General features: G+C 42.3%; 1 protein-coding gene across 1 annotated transcript in view; it reads left to right on the top strand.

The window, feature by feature from the left end:
* The first annotated feature begins 9,100 nt into the window (after positions 1 to 9,100).
* Positions 9,101 to 27,511, top strand: part of LAMB1 (laminin subunit beta 1) — a 72,567-nt gene continuing 54,156 nt past the window's right edge. Inside the window, exons 1-3 of the mRNA XM_082256717.1 lie at positions 9,101 to 9,204; positions 9,280 to 9,365; positions 16,495 to 16,670. Coding sequence (XP_082112843.1) covers positions 9,332 to 9,365; positions 16,495 to 16,670 — 210 coding nt within the window. The 5' untranslated portion in view covers positions 9,101 to 9,204; positions 9,280 to 9,331. The remainder of the gene's footprint in view (positions 9,205 to 9,279; positions 9,366 to 16,494; positions 16,671 to 27,511) is intronic.

The raw sequence follows: 27,511 nt of genomic DNA, 5'->3' as shown, positions 1-27,511 counted from the left end.
ACCCCCCTCTCTCTCCTGATTGGCTAATTGACTTGACAGCCGTGGGAGCCAATGGTGCCCAGGGACTCATGGACATTGCTGGACAGAGAAGGACCTCAGGTAGGTATTAGGGGGTGCTGGGGAGGCTGCTACATCCAGAAAGTTTTTTATCTTAGTGCAAAGAATGCATTACAATAAAAAAAAAACCTTCTGCCTTTACAACTCCTTTAATGGTCACCAGGTTTGGTGTGGAGCAACAAGCAAGAGGCTACCCAAATGGAAGACATTCCCAGGTGTGCAAAGTGTGGAGACAACTTGTGACTCTACTGAACCATGAAGAACTCATGTAAAATGCCTCTTTTAGAATCATGGGAAATACCTTTTACAGTCTACAAAGGTCAGCAGCAGGAGTGGAATACCATTTTCTGGTACTTTATTAGGCACTAAACTGACAAAATTACTGTACAATGTTCCCATTGTTTCCTATCTGCTTTGGTTGAAATGATTTCAAGCTACTAAAGTTCAGTAAAAGTTATCTAACGCTTTCTGAGTCTGGCTCGTGTCCAGTGTCACCTGTGCTTCAGCAAATGACCTTCAGTACCACAATGCACCACAAGCATTTATCTAGAGATGCCTTCATTCATTTTTTGTTGATGTATATAGTAAAATAATGATGAATATATTTGGTCATAGGAAAATGGCAGCTTGATTATTCAAAGTACAAACGTCTTTCTCCATTCTTTATTTTAATCATTCCACAAGCAGGCATGCCCGTAATAGTTTTATTGCAAAATACAACCAAAAAAGGAAAAATGATTAATGGACTGGCAGATTCTCCAGCAGGTTGCCAGACAAGTGTGAGCCATAAATCAGGCCTATCCAGGTAAAGTTTTGTTCTATGTGGATCATTTTTCTACACTCAGTGGCCAATGTACTGGGTACTGCTAAACCCATTTCTGCCCCTAGCCCATTTCCAATGTTCCTTACTCGATTTAAACTAAGGTGCCAAAATGACCCACCTCCATACAGTTACATAACACAGGGCAAAATCCAACTCCATTCCCAACTTTTTACTGCAGTCCAAGACAGTGTTACTGACTGGCTGCTCAGGAACAGACATCCTAGAGCAGGCCATAGATGATGCATTCTTCGCCATCAGAATACAATGATCAGTGTTGCTGGCTAAAGCCAACTGCACTGATCGAGTAAAAAAAAGATGGACAGGCTCGTTGTGCAGAAGTCCCTGCTTAACCTGCCGAATTTCGATCCAACTATGGCCAGCTTAATAGATACAAGGCCCCTATACAGGTGCCACCTTGAGCTACAGACAAGCCATGTAACACTGGGGCTGGAGATGAGAGATAAGAACCAGTGTAAGGTAAGTGTAAGAGGGTTCATCCTTGTGTTATTGCCAAGTTATGAGCCACTATATGCATGTCACAGCAGGCAGTTAGAGATTTGTCCAAGCACCACTTTTCCAGGGTTCAAATGTTCAGTTTTGGTGATCCTGTGCCAAATATAGCATCACTTTTGGGTTCTTAGTTAACTTGCTGTAGCACATTTTCTCCATTGTTTGACATGCTGATCATTCAGAGATCACTACCTCCCATTACAAACAAGCCTGGTCATTATTTTTGTGACCTCTCTCATTAGCAAGTTGTTTTTGTCCAAAGAAATGCCAATCGCTGTTTTTTTTTCCCTTATTCACTGTTATTGGTAAACTCTGGAGACTGTGGCATTTGAAAATCCCATAAATGTCAGCAGTTTCTGTGATGCAGCAGACACCATATTTAGCAAGTTAAATTATTGTATGATCACTGTCACTTTGCAGTTTTCTCCATTCTAAGCTTTGGTTGGGTAGAATCTTTGACCATGTCTGTATGCTGTATGTATTGATTTTCAGCCACAATATTTGCAGTTTGGCATAAGATCACCAAGTTTATTTTAAACCTGTTCTAAATGGATGATGTGATGTTCAGTTAAGAACCACAATATGGCTTTCATAAAACAGAAGGTATTTGCTTCCAACTTTCATCACAAATCTAAATAATAAGGATTTTCAAAATCTTTTTAGGATAATGGGTAGAGCCATGCAAATCATTTTTTTTATCCCGTGGTCGATATAAATCCAGGATACCAGGACTACATAGTACAGATACAGCCTAAAATATAGAGCCATGTGTTTCAAACTTGATATGGCTGTTTTGGGTTAGTTGCCCCTCATAAATAGAGTATTTGGAAAACATGGTTTCTTTGGAGTTGAGTTTGTGGACTGACACAATAGAACAACTATACAGTGACCTGGGCTAAAATGAACTAAAAAGCTCCCCACTAAATATTGAGAAGCACAGCAAAGCTTTTCTAAAACAAAAGATTTGGTGACACTACTGATGACACCCGAATCTATCTCTCTACCCCTCAGCTCACCCCATTAGTTTCCTCATGTATCACTGATTTAATGACAGACATATCTGACTGGATGTCACTCCACTTGCTCAATCTATCCAAAACCGATTCTTAATTTACCCTTGGAAGATCTTTGTTATCTGGTTCCTCACTCTTATGACAGGTTGGAACCTGGTGAACTCACATCAATGACGAAAGCATTTACCATGTAGGAGAATTCATATTGATTCCTTCAACACAATATTTGATGTTCTTTATAGGTTCTTGTTATGAGGTTGTAGTCCTCATATAACACACTGATATCTGTATGACAGGAGTTGTGGCTTCTGCACTGACACACATTTACTTGGTTTGACATCCAGGATAAGAACAGTCTACTATGTGTATGATATTGATTATGTACAGCTATACACAACAGGGCTGCTTTAAGCCTATATGATGTTGTTTCTAAATGCATATTTTCACTGTTTGTAGTGAATATCCTATACAGTAACTCAAAAGTTTCCTGAAGAAGCCATCTGTTGGCGAAACCTGTTGAGCAGAAATCACTGTAATGTATACCTGGATTTTATGTGATCTATATTCAAACCTTTTTCTGACAAAAATATATTTTTAACATGTATCTAATAAAATTTGATATGGTTTTTAAAATATAATGTAGTAGGTTACATTAATCTGCCACATAAAAATCCCTTTACTCTGTTCTTTGTGAATCTACCCAAAACCAAGCTCATAATATTTCCTCCTCCATGTGCTCCTTACCCTAAATTCTCTGTCAAGATCAATGGCTCAACTATCAGTCCCTCCTCACATGCAGGAGTGCTAGGGGTAACTGGACTCTGAACTGTCCTTTTAGGCCCACATCCTATTCCTGTCCAAATCATGTCACTTTAACCTCTGCAACATCTCCAGAATACGCCCTTTTTTAACTATTGACACCACTAAGCTTCTAATTCACTCCCTGGTCATCTCTCGCCCCGACTACTGCAACTCCCTTCTTATTGGATTACCTTTACATAGGCTATCCCCCCTTCAGTCCCTCATGAATGCTGCTGGCAGACTTATCCAGCTTACCAACCATTCAATGTCTAGTACCCCTCTCTGACAATCCCTCCACTGGCTTCCACTCACCCAACAAATAAAATTCAAAGTACTAACAACAACTTACAAAGTCATCCACAACTCTGCACCCATCTACATAACTAACCTGGTATCAAAATATCAACCAAACCTCTCTCTTTGGTCCCCCCAAGACCTCCTGCTCTCTAATTCCCTTGTCACCTCCTCCCATGCTCCCCTCCAGGACTTCTCTCAAGCGTCTCTCATCCTTTGGAACTCCCCACCCCAATCTGTTTGACTGTCTCCTAACCTATCAATCATTAGATGATCCCTGAAAACCCTTCTCTATAAAGAAGAATATCCTGCTTCTAATTAATACACTGTGTTTTACTTTCTCCATCAGCTCATCCCACACAGTTATTACCTTTTGTATAACTCGACCCTCCCTCTTAGATTGTAAGCTCTTACAAGCAGGGCCCTCTGATTCCTCTTGTACCAAATTGTATTGTAACTGTAATGTCTGCCTTCATTTTTGTAAAGAGCTGCACAGACTGGAACTTTATAAATTCTGTATAATAATAATAATAATAATAATAATAATGAGATACATGCTTGTCTCACCTACGCCACAAATCCTAAAAAGAAGGCGTTTATTCCTCATTTTAAGATAGTGGGTGGGGCCATGCTTATGCCCATAATTTATTTATGCCCATAGTGCCAAATGGCTATATGTACTATAAATCTGGATTTACATTTGGCCATAGGGGAATAAAGAAATTATTTGTATGGTCCTTCCCATTATTCTAGAATTAGGAATAAATCTTTTTTTTTTAGATCTGTGATGGAAGTGAGACAAGCAAACACACTCTGTTTTAGAATGCCAGACTGTGTTTTTCACTAAGTAAGTGGGGAAATTTCACTATGTTATACTGTATGTCAAATGTGCACATAATGCACATAAATTATATCATATGGTAACATAGTAAATAGTGTGCTTACATCACAATTACATAAAGTGCCTTTTTTGTAGGTTTATTTTGTGGTCACATGATAGCCGTAATTGTACTTCTTCCTGATAGCATGAGTACTATGTTATGTATTTTGGGTACTATGTTTAGTCATCCATAGAAGGGGAGTACGTTCCCCACTGTGTATGCTGGGTTCCAAAGGACTGACATTGCATTTTAGAAGGAGTTTTCTTTGGGTGATCATGTTCCTACAGGCTGATACTGTGGTTTGACAGTGAGGCTGTGGTTGGGAGCCCTTGTGAATCAACAGGTTAGGGCTAGTCAAGGAGGCATGGTGGGTAAACAGACTATTGGAGATACAGGCATGCTATATGTGAGCACTGCATTCTGTACCTCCCAATAGCAAGCCAATAGATGCAAAATAACCATGAATACGCTTCTGTTCTTGGCATTGTCAGTTTATATCACTGGCAGGATCAACCAGGTATTTGACATGAAGGAGGGCAAAGATCAGAAAACAGACTACAATGAGAAGTATTTAAATGGACAAACACACGGATAAAAAAGTACATTTGATGGGTAACATCCAAAGAACGTTTTTGCAGCTAAAAAATGCCTCAACTTGTATTGAGTATTATTAAACCCAAATCATTATAAACTGCCAGTACATGCTATATTTTTTAATAGCATGCTATATTACATTATGTTTACTGTCTCTTCCTCCTTGTCTGTGTCCCCGCTGCAGCCTGAAATTGTGTAGACCTGCCATTGCCACATATATTGGGCATGCTCCAATTTCAGTTCCCTTCTAAACGTTTCATTTCCCCCTTTTTCTTATATGTGCATAGAGTCCCATACCTCTGAACAGAAAACTCTAGGTCTGCTTTCGTGCTTTGCATGCTCAGTTTGCAACAGAAAGAAAGGAACTGGCAGGACCTCGAGTACTTTGGTGGCTCCCATTCTGCATGAACCATATCAGCTGATGGGTAAGATTAACCCTTTATGCTTTTTTAATAATAGTAATGCTCTACATGATCTGGTAGGAAGCTGGAGTGTTTTATGTTGGTGTGGGAACACCTTTCTTGTCTTACTACACACAGTCCCGTGCTGAGTTATCCTTTATGTTCTGTATAGTTTTTTTAATCTAGTAAGAAGCTTGAGTGTGATCTATATAACGTGGGAGATTATGCTTTTCATTATTGGACTATTGTTTTAACTCAGCTACTATAGAGGAAGTCACTAAACTTTTTTCTAAGGCCACCTAACATCCTGCCCCCTGGACCCTGTTCCTTCTCAAATACTACAGTCACCTCCTGACTCTATCCTACCCTCTTTAACTCACATCTTCATCCTCTCTCTCTCCACTGGCATTTTCTCAAACCCTCTAAAACATACACTAGTCACTCCCATACCAAAAAAGACCCAACTAGACCTCACCAATCTTAATATCCTAAGACCTATCTCCTTACTATCTTTAACCTCCAAACTCCTTGAACGTCTAGTCTACAACTGACTGAGCGATCACTTCATTGAGAATTCTTGATCCCCTTCAGTCTGGATTTCGCCCACAGCACTCTACAGAAACTGCTCTCCTAAAAGTCACAAACGACTTACTAACAGCAAAACCCAATGGTCACCAGGGCTGCCATCAGGGGGGGACAGCCCATACACATGTAGGGGGCCCAGGGATTCTGAGGGGCCCAGCCACCCAGGCCCCAACCAACGAGATTGAGTTGTTGTTGTAGTAACTAGAAATTGCTAAAGCAGGGCGGCAGAGTAAACCGATGCAGCCAAAGGGATGTCTGCTGGATTGGGCTTTCTCTTTGCTGAATATTTGAGGCCATCTTTTGATGGATTGGGATGTCTCTTTGCTGAATATTTGGGGCTGTATGTTTGCTGGATTGGAATAATTTTCCTATGTTAAGTTGTAAGAGTGTTAAAATAAAATTGTGTGCACTAAAGGACTCAGTGGGACGGCCAGAGGGCGGGTCCTGGGGAATATTGGTTGTCAGGCCCAGAGGGGCCCAGGCCTAAAGCTGTCTAAGGGGCCCCAAAATTTCTGATGGCTGCTCTGATGGTCACTATTCCGTACTCATACTCTTAGAACTCTCTGCTGCCTTTGATACAGTTGACCACCCCCTCCTCTTCAAAAAAATAAATTTGCTTGGCCTCCGTGGCTCGAATCTTACCTGTCTCACCGCATCTTCAGTGTCACTTACAACTCCACTTACTCCTCTCCAAATCCTCTTACTGTTGGGGTCCCCCAAGGTTCTGTCCTTGAACCTCTTCTATTCTCGATCCATACCTTCTCCCTGGGTCAGCGTATAGCCTCCCATGGCTTCCACTAGCATTTCTATGCTGATGACACCCCTCAGCTCACCCCATCAGTCTCCTCACACATCACTGATTTACTAACACACATACCAGCCTGGATGTCACACCACTTTCTCAAAATGAATCTATCTAAAACCAAGCTCATAATAATTCCTCCCCCAAGTGCCCCTTCCCCCGTGGCACAACTATTAGTCCTTTCACACAGGGTGCTAGGGGTAACCCTGGACTCTGAACTGTCCTTTCAGGCTCACATCCAATCCCTGTCCAAATCATGCCACCTTACCTCCATAACATCTCTTGAATACGCCCCTTTTTAACTAACAACACCACCAAGCGTCTAATTCCCTCCCTGGTTATCTATTGCCTCGACTACTGCAACTCCCTCCTCATTGGATTACCTTTACATAGACTATCCCCCCTTCAGTCCATAATGAATGCTGCTGCAAGACTCATCCACCTTACCAACCAGCTACATCACTAACCTGATCTAAAAATATCAACCAAGCAGCTCTCTTCGGTCCTTCCAAGACCTCCTGCTCTCTAGTTCCCTTGTCAACTCCTCCCATGCTCGCCTCCAAGATTTTTCCAGAGCTTCCCCCATCCTTTGGAACTCCCTACCCCAATCTGTCTGACTGTCTCCTAATCTATCAATCTTTAGACAATCCCAGAAAACCCTTCTATTTATAGAAGCCTATCCTGCTTCTAACTCATACGCTGTTTTACTTTCTCCATCAGCTCATCCCCCACAGCTATTACCTTTTGTATCCATTGATCCTCCCTCCTAGATTGTAAGCTCCAATGAGCAGGGCCCTCTGACTCCTCTTGTACCAAGTGTATTGTAACTGTAATGTCTGCCTTCATTTTTTAAGTGCTGCGCAAACTGTCGGCGCTATATAAAATCCTGTATAATAATATAATAATATTAATAATAATTTTATTTCATGAACTTTTTTATACACCTGGAATCTCATATTGATTGCATTGTGCATAATCAGTGTATTGGTAGACCCCATTCACTTTGTATGCTCAGAGCAAGCATTTTTGTTCATGAGTGGCTTTTTGTGGTATTGTATGATTTAGTACTGTTTGAAATATTCATAGTATAGCGCTGCACTTTTTTCTTATGCGCATTAAATAGTGGTTGATGGAGGTTTCACCTCCCTGTTAAGTCTGGTACACACTGTCAGTTTTTTTCATTCAAGCCAGTGACAGGGTGCCATACCAACACACACAATGTTAAGCCTAGTACACACGCAATGATTATCGGCTGACCGATCGTCCGTCTTTTGTCCAGAGTGGTGTTTTGTTGTTTGGAATGTGCCTAGACTGCACACAAATTTTCTCGCACGACAAAATTCTACTTCAGAAGTGATGTCATGTGTTGGTTTGCTTTCTTTGTGTTCTTTCTTCTCTGAGCATGCCCAGACTTGCTCATTAGATTTTTCCCTGTCGAAATCTGTACTGACTGCACGAAAATCGGCCGTGTTTTGAAGGCGGACAAAAATGTTATAGCCTGCACACCAGATTTTTTTTGGCCGAAAAGTCGGAGTCGGTTGTCGGAAGCATCATACTAACAAGCCGAAAATCGGCAGATCGGTTGTCGGACGAAAATTCCCTGCCGATTTTCGATGCGTTTGTACGAGGCTTTAGTGTGGTGATCTCCCACCCGCTGCCAGAACATGCTAACCCCCCGCCCCGCCAGAACACACTCATCAGTGCTCGTTGGACAGACTGCTGCTGTACACACTGACAAAAGTCGGAGGGTAAACTGGACGATTTTCGGACCCAGCTTTGGATGTGTGTACTAAGCATTAGTCTCAGCACACTAATTTTGTACAAAAGTCCTTGAAATTTTGTCCAGACCTGCTCCTTGAATGGAATCCCAGGCATATTAAACACATTTCTTTTTGTGTCTAGACAATCCATGGTTAGAATTAGTTTCAAGTGAGAAAAAATTTCCATCCTCTTACTTCAACTTTTCTCATCGCTACGGTCAAAAACAATTGCCAATTTGAGTCCACTAGCAATTAGAAAATGGAATAGATGTTTGAAAATTGTCAAACAGATTTCTACTAGTCTTTGTCCAGCTTAATGTTTTGTCTCTATCATTATATTTTGATTTAAAGTTTAAACTACGGTACTTTTTAGGAGTACATGTAGAATGTAAGCTATTGTAAAAGTAAAGCTTTTTTTCTACACAAAACATGACATTTCAGCAGGGTGAGGGTAAGGTCATATAGTCCATGAATTTCATTGATGTTCAGGTCCTCCTATGAGCGGAGCAGAGCCCACACTCTAGGGGTGGGACTCCAGTAAGGCACAGGGAGGTGTGGGACTGCTATCATGTAATGTGCACTGAGCATGTGCATGAAGCTCAACTTCCAGCTTTTTTTTTTGGTCTGGGAAAAAGAAATTCCACAGTCATCTAAGAGGCACAGGAGGAAGCACAGCTCACAAGGCAAATATGCTCTTTATTACATAGTGGCTTTGTGACTTCACAAACTGTTTTTTAATCTTCCCTTTATTTTTACAGAAGATAGCTGATCAAGCAAATTTCCCCTGTGTGTCCTCAGCCAAGGAGGACAATGGTGCTAATCCAGGTGCCGGGACTTTTCCTAGGTAATGACAGTAGAATATGTGTGTATTGAATGAAGGTGATCTTGACTCACTTAGAAGAGTATGTAGAACTACTGTACTGTGATGCTTACAGAATTCGGTTATTACAGTAAGCCTCATAAGTTTAAGACTTTTAGGTTGACCTTTAGGATAGGAACTGAAGTTGATTTACTAAAACTGTGCAAAATCTGGTGCAGCTGTGCATGTAGCCAATGGGCTTCTAACTTCAGCTCGTCATGCTTTGACAAAAAAATGCTTCATTGCAAAAGAGCTGCACCAGATTTTGCACTCTCCAGTTTTAGTAAATTAACCCCAGTATCTTTATTGTATTGCGTGAAATGTGTATTTTAAATGTAGTTTGTGATTGCACTACCTAGATGGTATGCAAACAAGTATATACTGTATACTGTTTTTGGTTTGAACTGATGTGAATGTGCAATGTATATGTAAAGCGCTGCATAAATTGACAGCGCTATATAAGTACCTGAAATAATAATAATGTTCTTTCCTAAATGTTACTGTAAGATGTTGAATTTTTTTAATAATGAAGCAAATGAATCTTGTCTTCCATGTGTGACGGAGAGGTTTCAGGTGGTCTTTATTAAAGGAAAACTATCAGGGTGTGTCAGGCAGGGGTCTGTTCCCAATTAAGTTGTGTAAAATGCATACCCCAGCGTCCTGAGTTAATAACTAACTGAATCTCTTATTATGCATGAAGCAATCTCAGCTATGTGAAAAGAGTGAGAAAAGTTAATTTTCACCATGAGAAACAGTTATACATTAGTTCATAGCTCACATTCAGACAAGTACGGGCATTGTTGTCTTTGGAATTATTTATGGAACTACTAAGTTCAGCATGTCCTTTTAAGTTTTCAGTTTCAAAGCCAGTGAACTGTGACTGCTGTTTGAAGAACATGATCTGTCATTCTTATGGTATAGGCACATACAATAAATCTGTGTTAGGACTTTTTTTTTGCTGAACTTCTCCACTTTATCAGGGGTACTCCCTATGGAATTTGCTAAGCTAATTTCCACATGAAACAATACTGCATCTAGTTTAATGACTTGCATTTGAAGGAAAGGAGAGCTGAGGGTTGTCCTTTGATCCTGTCATTTCAGTATTTTCTCTATCTTGATAAACTTTGTGCAACTTTGCGTAAATTGTACTTTTCTTTGTTCTTGTGGTACATACATTGCGTACTGTAGTTTTTAACAATATATACTACAAACCGTTTAAAAAAAAAATAGCTCAAACATGATTCATTTCCTTTTTTGGGTACTAGAAGCTTAACAAAAGAGCTTAACATCCTGTAGAACTAAAATGGTTAATTACCCCAACAGTGGGGGGTAGGAAAGAAAAGCAATATCAGCTCTGCAAGTCTGAACTGCTTTGTAGATAAGGTTTGAAGGGAACATTGTGTTTGAAGTTGCCTAGCTTTAGCCTCCCATCAAAAGGCATCACCACTACCTCTAATGAATAGGAACCATTCTGTATGTGGCAAAGAAACGTTTGGAACAGGAACACGTACATGGGTTAGGTGCAGTCATGGTCATACATCTAGCACCAGCGTGACTCTTGGCCAACATTTTGTACAGTTCCTATTGCTCTACTGATAAGCTAATGGGCATGCATTGTTAGGTCCCTCCTTACTCTGGGCAGAAGAGATGAGTGGTGATCCCTCCCGGAGACCAATTTACACATGTAGGATTTATGAAGTTGATCACTCTCCATAATGTTTGTTTAGGCAATAGCCCGATCCTCTTATTCATTTCTGTGTTCAACTACCCTCTAAACCCAGTTGGAGGGAAACACGCAGCCTATTTCTATTCTAATTAAGTGCTATGTGCTTGTCTGACCTCACCATTCTACAAATATTTCTCATGGAAAGCAAGGTACAATTGCTGTACTGCAGACTTTAAGCTAGATACACACTATCCAACTTTTGTGGTTAGATTTCCTTCAGATTTACCTTTTCTATGTAGTGCAAGGGCCTGCCAGATTGCATACAAATTGAAAGTGTTTAGGTTTGACCTCATATTATATGGTTTTGGTAAGTCTGAAGGAAAAAGTCTTCAGAAAATCTTATAGTGTGTATGGCCCTTAACAATGTAGGGCCCATTGACATTGTTCAGTATTTTAGGGCCCCGTTCAAATCTGTAGTTTTGGTATCTCCGGCAGAATTGCCACGCTTCTACCTCCAATCCCAAACGGCACTGCAATAGTGGCAAAACACGCCACGCATGTTTGGGTGCCATTCATTTTCAAGCTCCTTCTCCTTTTTGGGTGACAAGCTTCGCATAATGAGGTTTGCAATCCGAACCGCGTTTATGTACCATTAAGAATGGAGGGCACCCAAACACACATGGTGCATTTTGCCACTATTGCAGTGCAATTTGGGATCAAGGGCAGAATCGCAGAGTTTCTGCCAAAGATCCCAAATGCCAGATGTGAACAAGGCCTTTTGCAACAAAATTTCATTTCTAGGTTTAATTATTATTATTATTATACTTGATTTATATAATGTCAACAGTTTGCACAGGGCTTTTCAAAATAAGGAAGCGAGTACAGTTACAATACAATTCGATATAGGAAGGCCCTGCTCATGGGAGCATACAGTCTAAAGAGAGGTGCAAGTGATTTAAAATGTAATAACTGTGGGGGATGAGGTGATAGAAAAGTGAAAGTACCATTAGAGGTGGAATAGGCTTCCTTAAAGCACAGATGAGTTTTCAAGGATCACCTAAAGGTGAGTAGAGTAGGTGTTAGCTGGACAGACTGGGGTAGGGAGTTCCAGAGGAAAGGAGACGCTCTGGAGAAGTCCTGGAGGTGATGTGAGGGCTTTTTGTTTTGGCAGTTTTAGAGTGGAGAGAGATTGGAACTTCTGTCAGGTTTTATAGCTGTCTGTGTCCTCGTTATGGAGATTCGTCGTCTTCTGTTTTTCCTGTTTACGGGTTCCACCAAAAAGTGAAAGAAAATCCCAAATTTTGGGTTGTCACCATAAGGGGAAATCATCCAATGGGAACACTAGTTCTAGTGACAACCAGTAATTCCCTTACTGTGTAGGGATTTCCTCTTTTTTCCTGTTGTACTTATGGGGCACAGATGGGGAAATATATTGCCAAAGGGCACAGATGGCAATAAACTGACAGATGGAAATAAACTTCCCTTACTCTATCCAAACTGAAAAAAAAGAAGTTGGCTTTAGCTCTACTTTTTGTTAATCCACACAAATGTGTGCATCAAGCTTTTAGTAGTATAGGAATGTGTGTAGCTGTGCTACAAATAAGGCAAACAAGTATAGTGAATTCCTTATAAGGGGCGATGCTCAATAGAAATATATATATATATTCTCAGATTAGTGCACATCATTCCTCTCTATACTGTGTGATGATATATAAGGAGGAATACTTTTTGCCAGAAACATTAGTTGCCTAATTACACATCTTGGACCACAGTTTGTGTTGGCGTAGTACCAACACACAGCAAATGATCCTATTGGTTGTCCTGAATTGTCCTATTGTGTCTAATTTGTGTGTGTCGGATGGGTTTATGTGACAATTAAACATTTTTATTTTACCCTTTTACTGTTTCCTTTGTGTATGTTTATGTGCGATTTCCTTGCTGCAGGGGATGTGTTAGAGTGCTCTTTGTCTGTGTATGTGTGACTAGCAGCAATTAAAGGTACTTAATTGTGAACCCACCCAGGAATTTTACAACATCTGTAACTGTCAGACTGTAATATTTTCTAACGCTCTTCAATACACCACCCTTTCTTGCTTCTGTCGACCTGTATAATTGGACTGGCTGTGAACCTTCTCCTTACTGTGTTGAAAATGCACATAAAATATATGATTTTAAATGCAGCACAGTGGCTTAGTGGCCAGCATTCCTGCCTTGCTGAGCTGTGGTTTTTGGTTCATATATGAACCGTGACACTACTTGCATGACGCTTGCATGTTCTTCCTGCTCCAGACATGTTTCCTGTCTAAATTGTCCATAGAATGTGTATGCATGTGTTAGGGAGCAAAGATTGTAAGCTCCTTGAGGGCAAGGAATGGCAAGGACCCCCATGGTGACCACATGGACTTAATTTTTATTTTTTTTAATTCGATAAACATGATCTAATCCACATAGCTTACCTTTTGATCAATTTACACTCCATTTCAATCAAACTTGAGTCGTTCGGCCAGGGTGGAATATGTTTGCAGCATTTAGATGCTTTGTTCATGAATACAACAGTATTTCGGTCAGATTATGAGATTTTGGTGAAAACAGAAATGCAATTGGTAATTTACAATTATAGCCAACTATTGATCACAATCCACTTCCTCTGTGTAGCACACAAAGCACAATATCAGTTGAATGGTTTGTTATATATCAATAATTATTGGAACAGATCGATCGGAAAGAAATTGATTATTTATCAAAGCATGCTTGGCCGCCAGTACATTGTTCACTCCTTGTGGGCAAGGAATTGCCTTAGTATGTGTAAGTATGTGAGGTAGGGACCTTAGATTGTAAACTCCTTAAAATGATTCTGAAGTCTCCAGGTTTTTTTACCTTAATGCATTATGCATTAAGGTAAAAAACCTTCTCTGCTGCAGGATTCACCCCCCCCCCCCCTATTTTTACCAGAGCCCAATCGGATCCAGCAATGTGCAGGAAAGCAGCAGCTCTCTCCGCTGTGTCCCTCCTTACTGGAGAGATTGATAGCAGCGAGAGCAATTGCCTATGATGGGGGAGGGAGGCAGGGCCAAGTTGCCCAGTCTGTATCATTAGACGCAGACAGGAAGGCTCTGGAGGGAACCCGCACAGGTGCCCCCATAGAAAGCGGCTTCCTATGGGAGAATTTACTGAAGAGGAGGGGCCTGGAGTGCCAGCGGGGGGACCCCACAAAAAAAAGGATCAGGGCTTTTCTGTGCAATAGCATAGCAAAGAACAGGTAAGTATACCATGTTTTTTTCATTTTGTATAAAGGTACTTTAAGGCCCCTTTCACACTTGTGCAACCTGAAAGTTGTGCAACTTTGATGCGACTTGAAGCAATGCCTGTGTAATCTTTAGGTCTAAGGACCTTAAAGTGGAGTTCCGGCCTCGGGGATGAAATTTAGATAAAAATACCCCCGGGATAGTCAGGGCTAGTACATTCCACAATGGATAGCCTCTGAACTGTCCCGGGTTGCACTTACCTTTTAGAAGAAATACTTAACTTGAAAATTTATTCTCCAGCGCTGCCATCTCAGGTGTGGGCAGCTGAAGCCAGCGCGTCCTCTTCTGCGTCCTCTTCTCTCAGAATGCGCCTGCACCGGCACCGCTCGTCACTTCCGGTGCGGGCGCATCATCCCTCCACAGCTTCTGGGCATGCCGGTAGCTGTTTAGCAGGGAATGACGCGCCTGCACCGGAACTGACAAGCGGGGCCAGTGCAGGCGCAATGATTCCTGGGAGCGATGACGTTCAGCTCCCAGGAATCAATGCAAGGAGGAAGTGACGGCGCGGGCCGCGGCCGCAGAGGAAGGAAGTGGAAGAAAGGTGAGTATATTTTCTTCAATAACAAGGTAAGTAAACAAAAAAAATCGTAATTATCCATTTGTTTTTCAGGTGACACTCAGCAAGCGGATGGCCCAAAATCGATTTTGTCGATTTTGAGGCCAGAACTCCGCTTTAAGTCAAAAGTAGTGCAGGGACTACTTTGAAGTCACTGAGACTTGAAGTTGCAAAGATATAAACGGTACTCATTGGAAATTATGGGGTATAACTTGTCATGCGACTTTGCAGTCACAAGTCGCAGGACAAGTCGCACAAGTGTGAGAGGGGCCTAACGGGAGAAAAATGATGTGAAGGTTTACTAGGTAGCAAATACCTGTGCTGTGGGAAATACAATGCTGTTTAACTCCACTGGTTATTTCATCGGTATTCACCTATTATATCCTGTATTACTTGAGATGCCATCACCACCTTGGTACATGGGGCAGGCTGGGTTTAGTACCCACCATAATGGGATAAGATGATGTGTTACGTGCCATTTATGATTTAGATCACCTTGGTGACTCATGGTCCATGTTTACACCCCTATGTACCGATGAATATGCTCTCCCCTGTACCTTTGTATCATTGTTTACCATACGTAAGTGATGCTTTATCTCAAGTTGTTGACCAGCTTTTTCTTTCTCTTTCTGTTTGGTCTTGTTTTTTATTGTTTGTGCAAAAAAGTTTTCAATAAAAATTATCTGATTAAAAAAAAAAAATGATGTGAAGGTTCACTATGTAAAGTGCTGTGTAAATAAATACATGTAATCTAAAAATAAATGTAGCAGAGCAAAGAACAAATATGGTGAACAACATGCGGCAGTCTCAGCAATCAATCAGATTATTAGCTCATCTACACAAATTTAAATTCTTATGTTAAGGATGAGATACAGATGTCAATCAGAGATTAATGCCATGCATGACAAGAGATAATACATTTATTTGATTGATCTGGTTTACTGAACTTTAGCATTTGTTGTATGTTGTAAAGCGCTGCGCGAACTGTTGGCGCCAGGGGAGGACTGGGCCAGGGGGCAGGGGGGCAATTGCCCCCTGGGCCACTTTGAAAGGCTGCCACAGGCATGCCTAAATTATTCCTGGTGAAGGGAAAAAAAAATTTCCGCTGCTGACCTACTACGTGCAAGATGAAGACAAGGATAGAGCCCCCTTCCCCCAGCATGGATGGTGTAAACTGTGTCAGAGGCCAGTTCCATACCCCACTGGAGACTCTCCTCTGGCCAGCCCCAACCAAGCTGTCCCAGCTCCCCCCAACCGCCCCCTGCTGGCCAGGTTGGAAACCTGGATTCGGCCGGGGGTTGGAGAGTACCTAGAGCAGAGCTTTAGCTTGGAATGGGGGTCAAAAGGAGGCCGGGAAGAGGGAGAGTGGGAGGGGGGCCGAGTCGCTGCACCAGGGACCTCTGGATTGTACTTGCCCCCTGGGCCGAAAGTTGCCAGTCAGCCCCTGGTTGGCGCTATAGAAATCCTGCATTATAATAATAATAATAATGTAGTAAGTCAGATGTCTTCTTGATACCAACTTGTTGAATTAAGTTAAATCTCTGATGTGCGCTAATAGAATTTCTAACTTTTTTTTTTTTTACTTAGTCGTACTGTTTGGCATTGCCCATTCTCAAGAACCAGATTTCAGCCATGGATGTGCCGAAGGCAGCTGCTACCCAGCCACTGGTGACCTGCTGAACGGACGGGCTCAGCAACTCCGTGCATCTTCTACATGTGGTCTCCAGAAGCCGGACTCCTTCTGTATTGTTAGCCATCTCCAGGTACAACCTTCTTTCTCTGCTCCCTTCCCACACACTTTGTAAGGATTTTTTTTCCCATGAAATTTGAGAAAGGGAATATGGACGCACTCAAATCCTAAGGGGGATCTGCAAATCTTCCCAGGCAGGGATGAAGCTCTCCCCCTCAACATTCCCCATTAAACAAAAAACATCTGGCAGAGGAGGCTGGGTGTAATGTGAATATTCACACACATGTGCATTGTTTGAACAGTTGCATCTGCATAGTGTTTCCTGTCCATGTTTACACTGCTTTCAGCCCTCTGTTTTCTGGATTAACTCTGTGTTTTCCACAAAGACACAAAATAGCATCTGCTATCTCCTCCGTCCCTGCCATCACTCTACAAGAATGTTTTCTTTAACTTTGTTCAACCTTTACATTTTACATACAATTAGCATGTTCCTTCTATCCAAAGCTATGAAGGGAATTTATCAAAACTGAGCTTGCATAGCAACCAATCAGCTTTCATTTTCAAAGTTTAACCACTTAAGCCCCGGAAGATTTTACCCCCTTCCTGACCAGGGCCTATTTTGCGATTCGGCACTGCGTGACTTTAATGGACAATTGCGCGGTTGTGCGACGCTGTACGCAAATGAAATGACAATTTTGCAAAAATAACAATATTTTTCAAATATTTTTATATGAAATTCCCCAAAAAAATGTAAAAATCAAAATTTTTTAACATTTTAGGCCAATTTGTTTTCTGCTACATATTTTTGGTAAAAGAAAATCGCAATAAGCGTTTTTGATTGGTTTGCGCAAAAGTTATTGCGTTTACTAACTAAGGGAAAGATTTCTGTTGTTTTTGGTGTTTTTTTTTTTTTACGAGTAATGGCGGCAATCTGCGATTTTTTTGCGGGACTGCGACATTGCGGCGGACAGATCGGACCCTTGACTGACATTTTTGACACTTTTGGGGGTACCAGTGACATTTCTACAGTAATCAGTGCTATACATATGCACTGTTACTGTAAAAATGACACTGGCAGGGAAGGGGTTAATTTTATTGGAGAGGGAGGGGTTAATGTATGCCTGGTGCTTACTGACATGTGTGGGGGGAGGTGACTGAGTGACACAGGGACAGATCGCAGGTTCAGCTAAGCTGAACCCTGCAATCTGTCACTGTTTGTCACTTAGGAGAACCGCCCGCTCTGTTTACACAAGCGGGCGGATCTCCACACTCGATTCCCCGACGATCGGGGAAGAGCAGCGGTGATCACCGCCGCTCCTCCCCTGGCCCGACTCCCGCTGTGATTGAATACAGCGGGAGCGAGCCTCCGCCGCCGAGAGAGGGGCATGTCTGGCGATGTAGGTCGAACCACTTTGCCGCAGTAGAGCTCTAGTGAGCAGCGGTAAAGTGGTTAACTGAACAAGTAAAGTTGAAAGCTCCTTTAGTGGTGGCAGCACACAGCTGGAGGGCTTTGTTTGTAGGTAAGTCTGTCATAATGTACTAGTATGCGATGCATACTAGCACATTATGACTTTGACTGCCCTAGGCCTAATTTTTTTTTTACAGTTTACTGCCTTTGATGGCACCCTGCATGTATGCTAAAGAGCAGTGTGTTTTGCTTGCAGGTGGCTATGGATGCAGTTACATGTGATTTACATTGTATTCCTGTCCCTACACGACTGCATGGCCACAGTCTCTGTGCCCGAATGTGACATCTGTATGGGTGGGGGTGCACAGCCTTAAACACACCCAGAGTGGGTTCAGGGACATGCACCCACACGAATGTTACATTGGGACACACAGTGACTCTGTCTGTGCAGCCGGTTGTCCCAAAACACATCTATAGACTGCTGGCACATGGATGCACGCAAACCCTGTGCATTCCTGTGCTGGCAGAATACGGACCTGCATGTGCCACGGAACTAATCACCCTGTGTGAATGGGGCCTTGCACAAGCATGGGCGATCGCTGTTGATGTAAAGTGTACCTGCAAGGACAAAATCCAAAATCCAAATCTGACAGAGGTTCTAGCTAATCCACCTCCTGTCTGGTAAAACCTTGTCAGCGGGACAGTGAGGATAAACTGTGTCCCTGGATATCTCAGCAGGGGCAGTAACTCTTCCCCATTCCTACCCAAAACTGAGAAAACTTTTTTTGCTTGACATTTTAAGCAGGCCTCAGACTGCATTTAAGGAGCAATCCCAAATACAACACTACCACATGGAGTTTGCATGTTCTCCATGTGCTTGTGTAGCTTTCCTCCAGTTATTCCGGTTTCCCCCCCACACATAGGTAAATTGGCCCTACGTGTGTGTATGAATGTGAGTTAGGGAACTTAGATTGTAAGCTCCTTGAGGGCAGGAACTAATGTGAATGTATAAATAAATATATATATATTTCCATAAATATCTGTATTAAATAATCGTAAACTCGTTCTCTAAAGTTTTAAACCAATTGGAGGGATTTAGGATGGCCAAATACTGAGCAAATATTGGTTGGTTCCAGAAGAACTGGACAAAATATGAGCAGTGTATGGCCCTGCTTCATTTGACTAAAGTTGATCATTAAATCAATTTTTGTTGAAGGAGCCTGCTGGAAATTTTTGAACAAACAGCGGTTCAGGTGTTCAGGTATTCTGGCAGTGGCAGGCTGAATACAATAGCCCAGCAGGGGTGTTGTCTGTCCATGTTGTGTAGCCTGTAAAGCTGGCCATACACTGTTTTCATTCAGCCCACAAAAAAAATGGCGTGTATGTGTGTGTATATAAATATATATATATATATATATATATATATATCTCAGAAAAAAATTCATCCACACAAAATAGGTGAAGGGAGAAATCCCCATTAGGACAATTCCGTAGTCAGAATACACTGATACACTGATCAGCGGCAACAGGGAGAAGTTTTCTAGCATGCCATTTTGACAGAAGTCAATCAAATGATAGAGTTCAGTCAAGCAGGGAAAGCCACTCGCTGATTGGAATACAAATTGCTCCTACTGAGCCGGCTGAATTTCGATCAGTGTATGAACAGCTTTAAAGCTTGATACACACTATACAACTTTTGTTGTTCAATTTCCTTTAGATTTAACTTCAACCATGTAGTACAAGGGCCTGCCTGACTGCATACAAAATTAAAGTGTTTAGGTTTGACCTCATATTATATGGTTTTGGTACATCTAAAGGAAAAAAATCTAAAAAAAATTTGCATAGTGTGTATCTAGTTTTAGACTTTTTCCCTTTCAGTCCACAGACTGAACAAAAGAAATCTAACAGTGTATGACCAGAGTAATACTATTGACTTTAGGCCCCTTCAACAGTAAAATGAAAAACTGCCTGTAGAGGCCATCTGTTACTATAAATTTCACTGTCTTCCACATATAAATACGTGACTATCTTCCCGAGATTCTGTCCATAGTCCTTTGTTTAGTAGAATTTCCATAGCTCTTTGCTTCTGTTTGAACTAAATGTAGTTTCCTAATTAGTTCTAATTATAACCACTTTCTATTTTCTTGAGCTGTGTTACAGCTGATGTCTTCAAGGAAATGTTTATGTCATTCCACCTCTTGATGTAGCAAATTAAATGGTTTCTTAGATTTTACAACCCAACTAGATCTCAACAATAAAAAAATGTCTTATTTTTTAAGGAGTTTTCTACTTTCAAGAAGAAAATTGACTCCCCTGGACTTGTAGTCCGATACTTAGTAAAAATATCCCTTCACTTTAAACCACATCTAATTTACTGTTTGTATGGTTAAAGAGGAAGTAAACTCAGCCAAAAAAATTAGAAAAAAAAAACCTGTAAAGACAAAGGCATAATGAGCTAGTATGCATAGCTTACTAGCTCATTATGAAGTACTTAAATTAAAATGAAGCCCCTGCAGTGCCACCCGCTCAGCGACAGGACTGCCCACATGGTCGGCCGTCCTGCTTGCTGGTTCGCATCCTCCTGCCATCTGATTGGCCGGAGGCGCGATTACATCACTCTCGCGCATGCGCGCGGGAGCCGCTGTTCACGGCACAGGGCTCTGAAGGAACAGCACGGGTGGCCGTTCCTTCAGAGCGTATGTGCTGATGACATCATCGGCTACATGCACTGTAAATATCTCCTAAACGGTGCATGTTTAGGAGATATTTATAGCACCTATAGGTAAGCCTTAAGGCCCCTTTCACACATACGGTCCGTTCAGTTCATCAGTTCAGTCACGTCAAATGTATCAGTTTTTCATCCGTTTTTCATCCGTTTTTCGTCAGTTGTCATCCGTTTTTCATCAGTTGTAATCCGTTTTTCATCCGTTTTTCATCCGTTGTCGTCCGTTTTTCATCCGTTGTCGTCCGTTTTTCATCCGTTGTCGTCCGTTTTTCATCCGTTGTCATCAGTTGACATCCGTTTTTCATCCATTGTCATCCGTTTTTCGTCCGATCCGTTTTTTTGATGGATGAAAAATAGGGCATTCATCCGTTCAAAAAAACGGACATTGACGGAAGTGGATGAAAACGGATGTTAACTGATGATCATCAGTTGTCATCCGTTTTTACATAGAGATGCATTGATGTCCGTTTTTCATCCGTCAACGGATGGATGAAAAACGGACAAACGGACAGCATGTGTGAAAGGGGCCTAATATAGGCTTACCTATAGGTAAAAGTCTTTCAAGTGGGTTTACAACCACTTTAAAAAGCAGTTTGAGGCTGGGTTCAAACTGGCGTGATGTTAGACATTGCATGTGATTCTCTCTGCACTGCTGTGCAGATCACATGCGATGTGTGCGCGATGCAAATTCAGCCATACAGATTTTATGGCTGATTTAGGATCACATTCGCACCAAAATGGTGCAGGACCCTTTTTTTGGTCCGCACTGGAATTGGATCAAATGGATGTTCACACCTATACGATCTGATTCATGCACCATTTGGCAGTTCGCACTGCGATCTGTGAGCCGATCTGGGGGTGTCATAAACTTTTTATTGACACCCACAGCGGTTCACATAGGGCTGCGTGAACTGCCTGGCAAAGACATGCGATGCGGGAACTGGCACTAGAATCGCACTGGTTACCGCATCGTATATGTGTGAACCCAGCCTGAAAGCTGGTAAAGCACCTAGTGTGGCTATTGTGGGGTACACACTATAGGCTTTTTTTCCATTCCAGTGGGCTAAATGAAAAAAAAACTTACAGATTGCCATACCAACCATGTTATTGCGGCGATCTCCTCGCTGAGCTATTGTGTTCTGACAGGGGGAATTCCCCTCCTGCCAGAATACAGTGGCCAATGACTGCAAGCACTGATCAGATGCTGATTTTCCAGCATGTTCATTCAACAGAAGCCAGTCGTGTGACCGGCTTCTGTTGGACGGGGAGCTGTACACGTGGTCCAAAAGCCAACCAGTTCCTGCCACACCAACCATTTTCGGCCCGTGTGTACCCAGCCTATGTTAAATGGCATGAAGAAGCTTTTATTATCTATTGTTGGAGACTCCAATAAACTTCACCTAAACCGCTAGACAGCGTGCGTTTTTATACTGATTAGTAGTGAATTCCAAACAGGAAGAGTTCTGCCAATTAACATTGGACTGCTTTCTTTCACTAAGTGGAAAATCCTTAAATTTCTTTTCATCTTGTGTCCCAGCAGCACAAACTATTATTTTTTTTAGCCAAAAACATTTGCAGTCATGCTCTTGTAACTCCCATTTATGTTATACACAATGCACCCTACATTGTATTTTTTAATAGTAAGAAAATGCTTAAAATGGTGTACTGCTTGCTTTCCGTTAGACCCATATCTGTTATGTGCCGCCTTTCATTGGAAAGTTAACCTAGAAATGTGCTATTGTGATAAACCAGGTCATGGTGTTGTGAGCTGGGAAGAAACAGTGCAGCTCGGTGGAGAGGTCATTAGATTATCTACATAGGAGGGAGAGTATTATTCATGACCCAGTAACCCATGGTCACGTGGTACAACATGTTTCATTATTCTAGCAAAAAGTGAGATAAAAAAGCTCTCTCAAGGCTTTCTGTAGCTTAGACTGATTTTTACCCTTAAGGCTAGTACACACTATTAGAAAATTGGGTGAACATTTTAGTCCAAGTAATTTTTGTACGATTTTCTTATAGTGTGTGCATACTTTCGACAGCCGATTCCAAATTTTTGTACGAAAATTTTCTAAGGGACAAACAAATGTTTCTTGTACGGGAAAAAACTAATGATTTTCGTTTAATGTGTATTGTTTTTGTATGATATTTGTAAAAGAATATCAGAAAAGAAAGACTGCGCGTGATCAGAAACAATAAACAACAAAAAATAAGCCTTTGTTGTAGGAGAATTTTCATACAAATTTTCGTTCATCGGTTACAATTTGCTGTGAAACAATGAAGAAAATCGGAAAGATCGTTCGCCCAATTTTCCTATAGTGTGTACCCCACTTTACTGTGACACTTTTTCTATAGTGGGTTGTTTTCATAATTTGATTGTGGTTTACCAAGGCGAGGAAGATCTGAACTTCAAAACTATGTAATGGTGGAATCAAATTAACCGCTTGCCGCCCGCCCGCCGTCATATGACGGCGGAGCGGTGCGACCATTATCCTGGGCCGCCGTCATATGACGGCGCCACTTTAAGCAGGGCAGGCGCGCGATCGCGTGCGCGCCGCCCTGCATTGCCGGTGTCGGGGTGTCCCCGGGACACCCCCCGTCACCGGCAGGGGGGAAACAGCCAACGGGCGTGGCCGTTTCCCACGTGATCGGCTGTGTTCCAATGACACAGCCGATCACAATGAAGGCGCCCACAAGATGACCGCGCATGCGCGATCGGGAGCGCGCAGCGCGGTCATGTCGGTGGCACTGTGTTCCGTAGGAACACAGCTGTCACCGGCGGTAGTAAACAGTCACTGACAGTGACTGTTTACTATGTGATCGGCTGTGAATCCATTCACAGCCGATCACAAAATGTAAACAAAGAGCAGTAACTCAGTGTTACTAGCTCTTCTCTCCTCATACAGTTTCCAGTATGAGGGGAGAAGAACTAGAAATAGTGAGTTACTGCTCTGTACACCTGTCACAAAGTAAAAATCACACTAATAAAGGTCCCCACACAGTCCTCAGCCCCCCCCAATGTCACCTGTCACCCAACAGTCACCTCATCAGTGCCCAGAAATTGACACCCATAACGTTCACATGTGAGCGTAGCGATCGCAGGCAGAATCACAGCGATTCTGCCCGCGATCCGGAAATCATTGCAAATCGCGGGACGCCTGTGCGTTGCCCCTGATTTGCAATAGCACCCCAAACGCTGTGCGATGTTGCCGCCATTTCCGCCTGCCGAATCGCGGTAACATCGCGCAAACATCGCATGACGCCCAAAAAAGGTACAAGAGTTTCTTTGGAGCGTCATGCGTTGTTTGCGCGATGTTACCGCGATTCGGCAGGCGGAAATCGCAGCAACATCGCACATCATTTGGGGTGCTATTGCAAATCACGGGCAACGCACAGGTGTCCAGCGATTTGCAATGATTTCTGGATCACGGGCAGAATCACAGTGATTCTGCCCGTGATCGCTACGCTCACATGTGGACATAGCCTAAAGTTCACCGGTCACCAGAGACTGCCATCAGTACCGCCGTGCACCATCGCCCGTCACCTGTCACCCATCAGTGACCATCGCCCGTCACCTTTCACCCCATCAGTCATCGTCACTTGACACCCCATCAGTGATCGTCACTTGTCACCCCATCAATCATCGTCACATGTCACCCCGTCAGTGATTGTCATCTGTCACCCCATCAATCATCGTCACCTGTCACCCCATCAATCATCGTCACCTGTCACCTCATCAATCATCATCACCTGTCACCTCATCAATCATCGTCACCTGTCACCCCATCAGTCATCGTCACCTGTCACCCCATCAGTCATTGTCACCTGTCACCCCATCAGTCATCGTCACCTGTCACCCCGTCAGTCATCGTCACCTGTTTGCCATATACATGCAATCACTTACTGACCGCCTAACGACTATATGCGTCGGCCATTAAAAGCTAAATACTGGGGTTATGGCAGCAGATAGCCCCCATAACCCCGGTATTTTTTGAAACGGCGGGCGGTCGGCTTTCATATAAGGGTGGTCCCAGTGGCGGATTCGCCGCGGAATTACCCTTACGGTGCAGGGGAAGAGGTGCCCCCCCCCCCCTCCTGCCACGTCCCAGACGTTTTCCCAGCTTACCGGACCCGCCGGCAGCGGGGAAAACTATCCGGTCCCGGATCGTCAGAGACAGGAAGTCGAGTGAGGGCAAAATGGCCCTCATTCAACTCTATGGTCTTGGAGGACCGGAGCTACGTCAAAAGATGTTGCCTAGCAACCGGTTTAAAGGGCCGCTTTTTTTTTTTGCTTTTTTTTTTTCCTCTTTCAACAATTTTTTTTTTTTTTCTTTTTTAGTGTAGTTGTGAGGTGTGAGGTCTTTTTGACCCCAGATCTCACAATAAAGAGGACCTGTCATGCCTATTTCTATTACAAGGGATGTTTACATTCCTTGTAATAGGAATAAAAATGATCAAAACATTTTTTTTTTAAACTGTGTAAAAATAAAAAAATAATAAATAAAATAAATAGGAAAAAAATAAAAAAATTAAAGCGCCCTGTCCCCGTTAGCTCGCGCGCAGAAGCAAACGCATACCAAGTCCCGCCCACATATGTAAACGGTGTTAAAACCATACATGTGAGGTATCGCCGCGATCGTTAGAGCGAGTGCAATAATTTGAGCCCTAGACCTCCTCTGTAACTCTAAGCTAGTAACCTGCAGAAATTTTTAAAATGTTGCCTATGGGGATTTTTAAGTACCAATGTTTGGCACCATTCTGTGAGCATGCGCAATTTTGAAGCATGACATGTTGGGTATCTAATTACTCGGCGTAACATTATCTTTCACATTATGGAAAAAAATTGGGCTAAATTTACTGTTTTCTTATTTTTTAGTTCAAAAAAGTGAATTTTTTTCAAAAAAATCGCATTTGGAAGACTGCTGCGCAAATATGGTGTGATAAAAAATATTGCAACGATCTCCATTTTATTCTCTAGGGTCTCTGCTAAAAAAAAATATATAATGTTTGGGGGTTCAAAGTAGTTTTCTAGCAAAAAAAAATGATTTTAGCTTGTAAACACCAAGTGTCAAAAATAGGCCCAGTCTTAAGGTGGATAAATGGACAACTTTGTGTAAAGCGCTACTTGGATGTGAGGCCTATGTATGTGGCCAGGCTGTGAAAAAGTGTTACACATGTGGTATCGCCATACTCAGGAGGAATAGCAGAATGTATTTTGGGGTGCAAGTTTTGCTATGTACATGCGATGTGTTAGAAATATTGCATAAATGGACAGCTTTGTGTAAAAAAAATGTGTTTTCATTTTCTTTCCACATTTTCCAAAAACTTGTGGAAAAAAATGACATATTCAAAAGACTCATTATGCCTCAAAAATTATACGTTGGGCTGTTTGCTTTCCAAAATTGGGTCATTTTATGGGGGTTTCCATTGTCCTGGTGCTCCAGGGCCTTCAAAAGTGCGATAGGTTGTCAGGAAATGATATGTGTAATTTGTGCTCCTAGAATGCCGGACGCTGCTACTTGGATGTTAGGCCTCTGTATGTGGCCAGGCTGTGAAAAAGTCTCACACATGTGGTATCGCCATACTCAGGAGGAGTAGTAGAATGTGTTTTGGGGTGTAGTTGCAAGTATACATGTGCTGTGTGAGAGAAATAACCTGTTAATACGGCAATTTGTAAAAAAAAAAAAATAAAAAAAAATAAATCTTCATTTTGCAAAGCATTGTGGGAAAAAATTACAACTTCAAAAAACTCATCATGCCCCTTATTAAATACCTTGGAATGTCTACTTTCCAAAAAGGGGTCATTTTGGGGGGTATTTGTACTTTCCTGACCTTTTATTGTCTCAAGAAATGAGATAGGCCTTCAGTACATCAGGTGTGATCAAGTGTGATCAATTTTCAATGATTCGCACCATAGCTTGTGGACTCTATAACTTTCACAAAGACCAAATAATATACACTTATTTGTTTTTTTTTTACCAAAGATAAGTAGCAGTATAAATTTTGGCCAAAATTTGTGAAGAAAAATTACTAATTTGCAAAATTTTATGACAGAAACAAAGAAAAATGCGTTTTTTCACGATATTTTCAGTCTTTTTTTATTTATAGCACAAAAAATAAAAAACCCAGTATTGATCAAATACCATCAAAAGAAAGCTCTATTTGTGTTAAAAAAAGGACACAATTTTTGTATGGGTACAGTGTTGCATGACTGAGTAATTCTCAGTCAAAGTGTGAGAGCGCTGAAAGCTGAAAATCGGTCTGGGCAGGAAGGGGGTGAAAGTGCACTGTAGGCAAGTGGTTAAAGCGGAGTTCCACCCAGGATTTGTTTTTTTTTTTTTTAATACCCCCGGGACAGTCAGGGCTAGTGCATTCCACAATGGCTAGCCTCTGATCTGTCCCGGGTTGCACTTACCTGCAAGACGAAATACTTACCTTGCAAACGTCTTGTCCAGCGCTGCCATCTCAGATGTGGGCAGCTTGAAGCCAGCGCGTCCTCTTCGGCGTCTTCTTCCGCCTTCTGTGGTCCCACGATGCTCTGCGCCGGCCCCGACGTCACTTCCGGGTCGCGTGCGTCACCCCTCCACAGCTTCTGGGCATGCCCAGAAGCTGTTTAGAAGGGGATGACGCGCGCGACCCGGAACTGACGTCGGGGCCGGTGCAGGCGCAATGATTCCTGGGAGCTATGACGTTCAGCTCCCAGGAATCATTGCAGAGCCAGGAAGTGACGACGGGCCGCGGCCGAGGAAGGAGGAAGAAGGAAGTAAGGTAAGTATATTTT

The sequence above is a fragment of the Pelophylax lessonae genome, assembly GCF_965119305.1.
Source record: "Pelophylax lessonae genome assembly, chromosome: 4".
Lineage (NCBI taxonomy): Eukaryota > Metazoa > Chordata > Amphibia > Anura > Ranidae > Pelophylax > Pelophylax lessonae.
The sequence above is the reverse complement of the archived record's forward strand: the minus strand, read 5'-3'. Positions and strand labels throughout refer to the sequence as shown.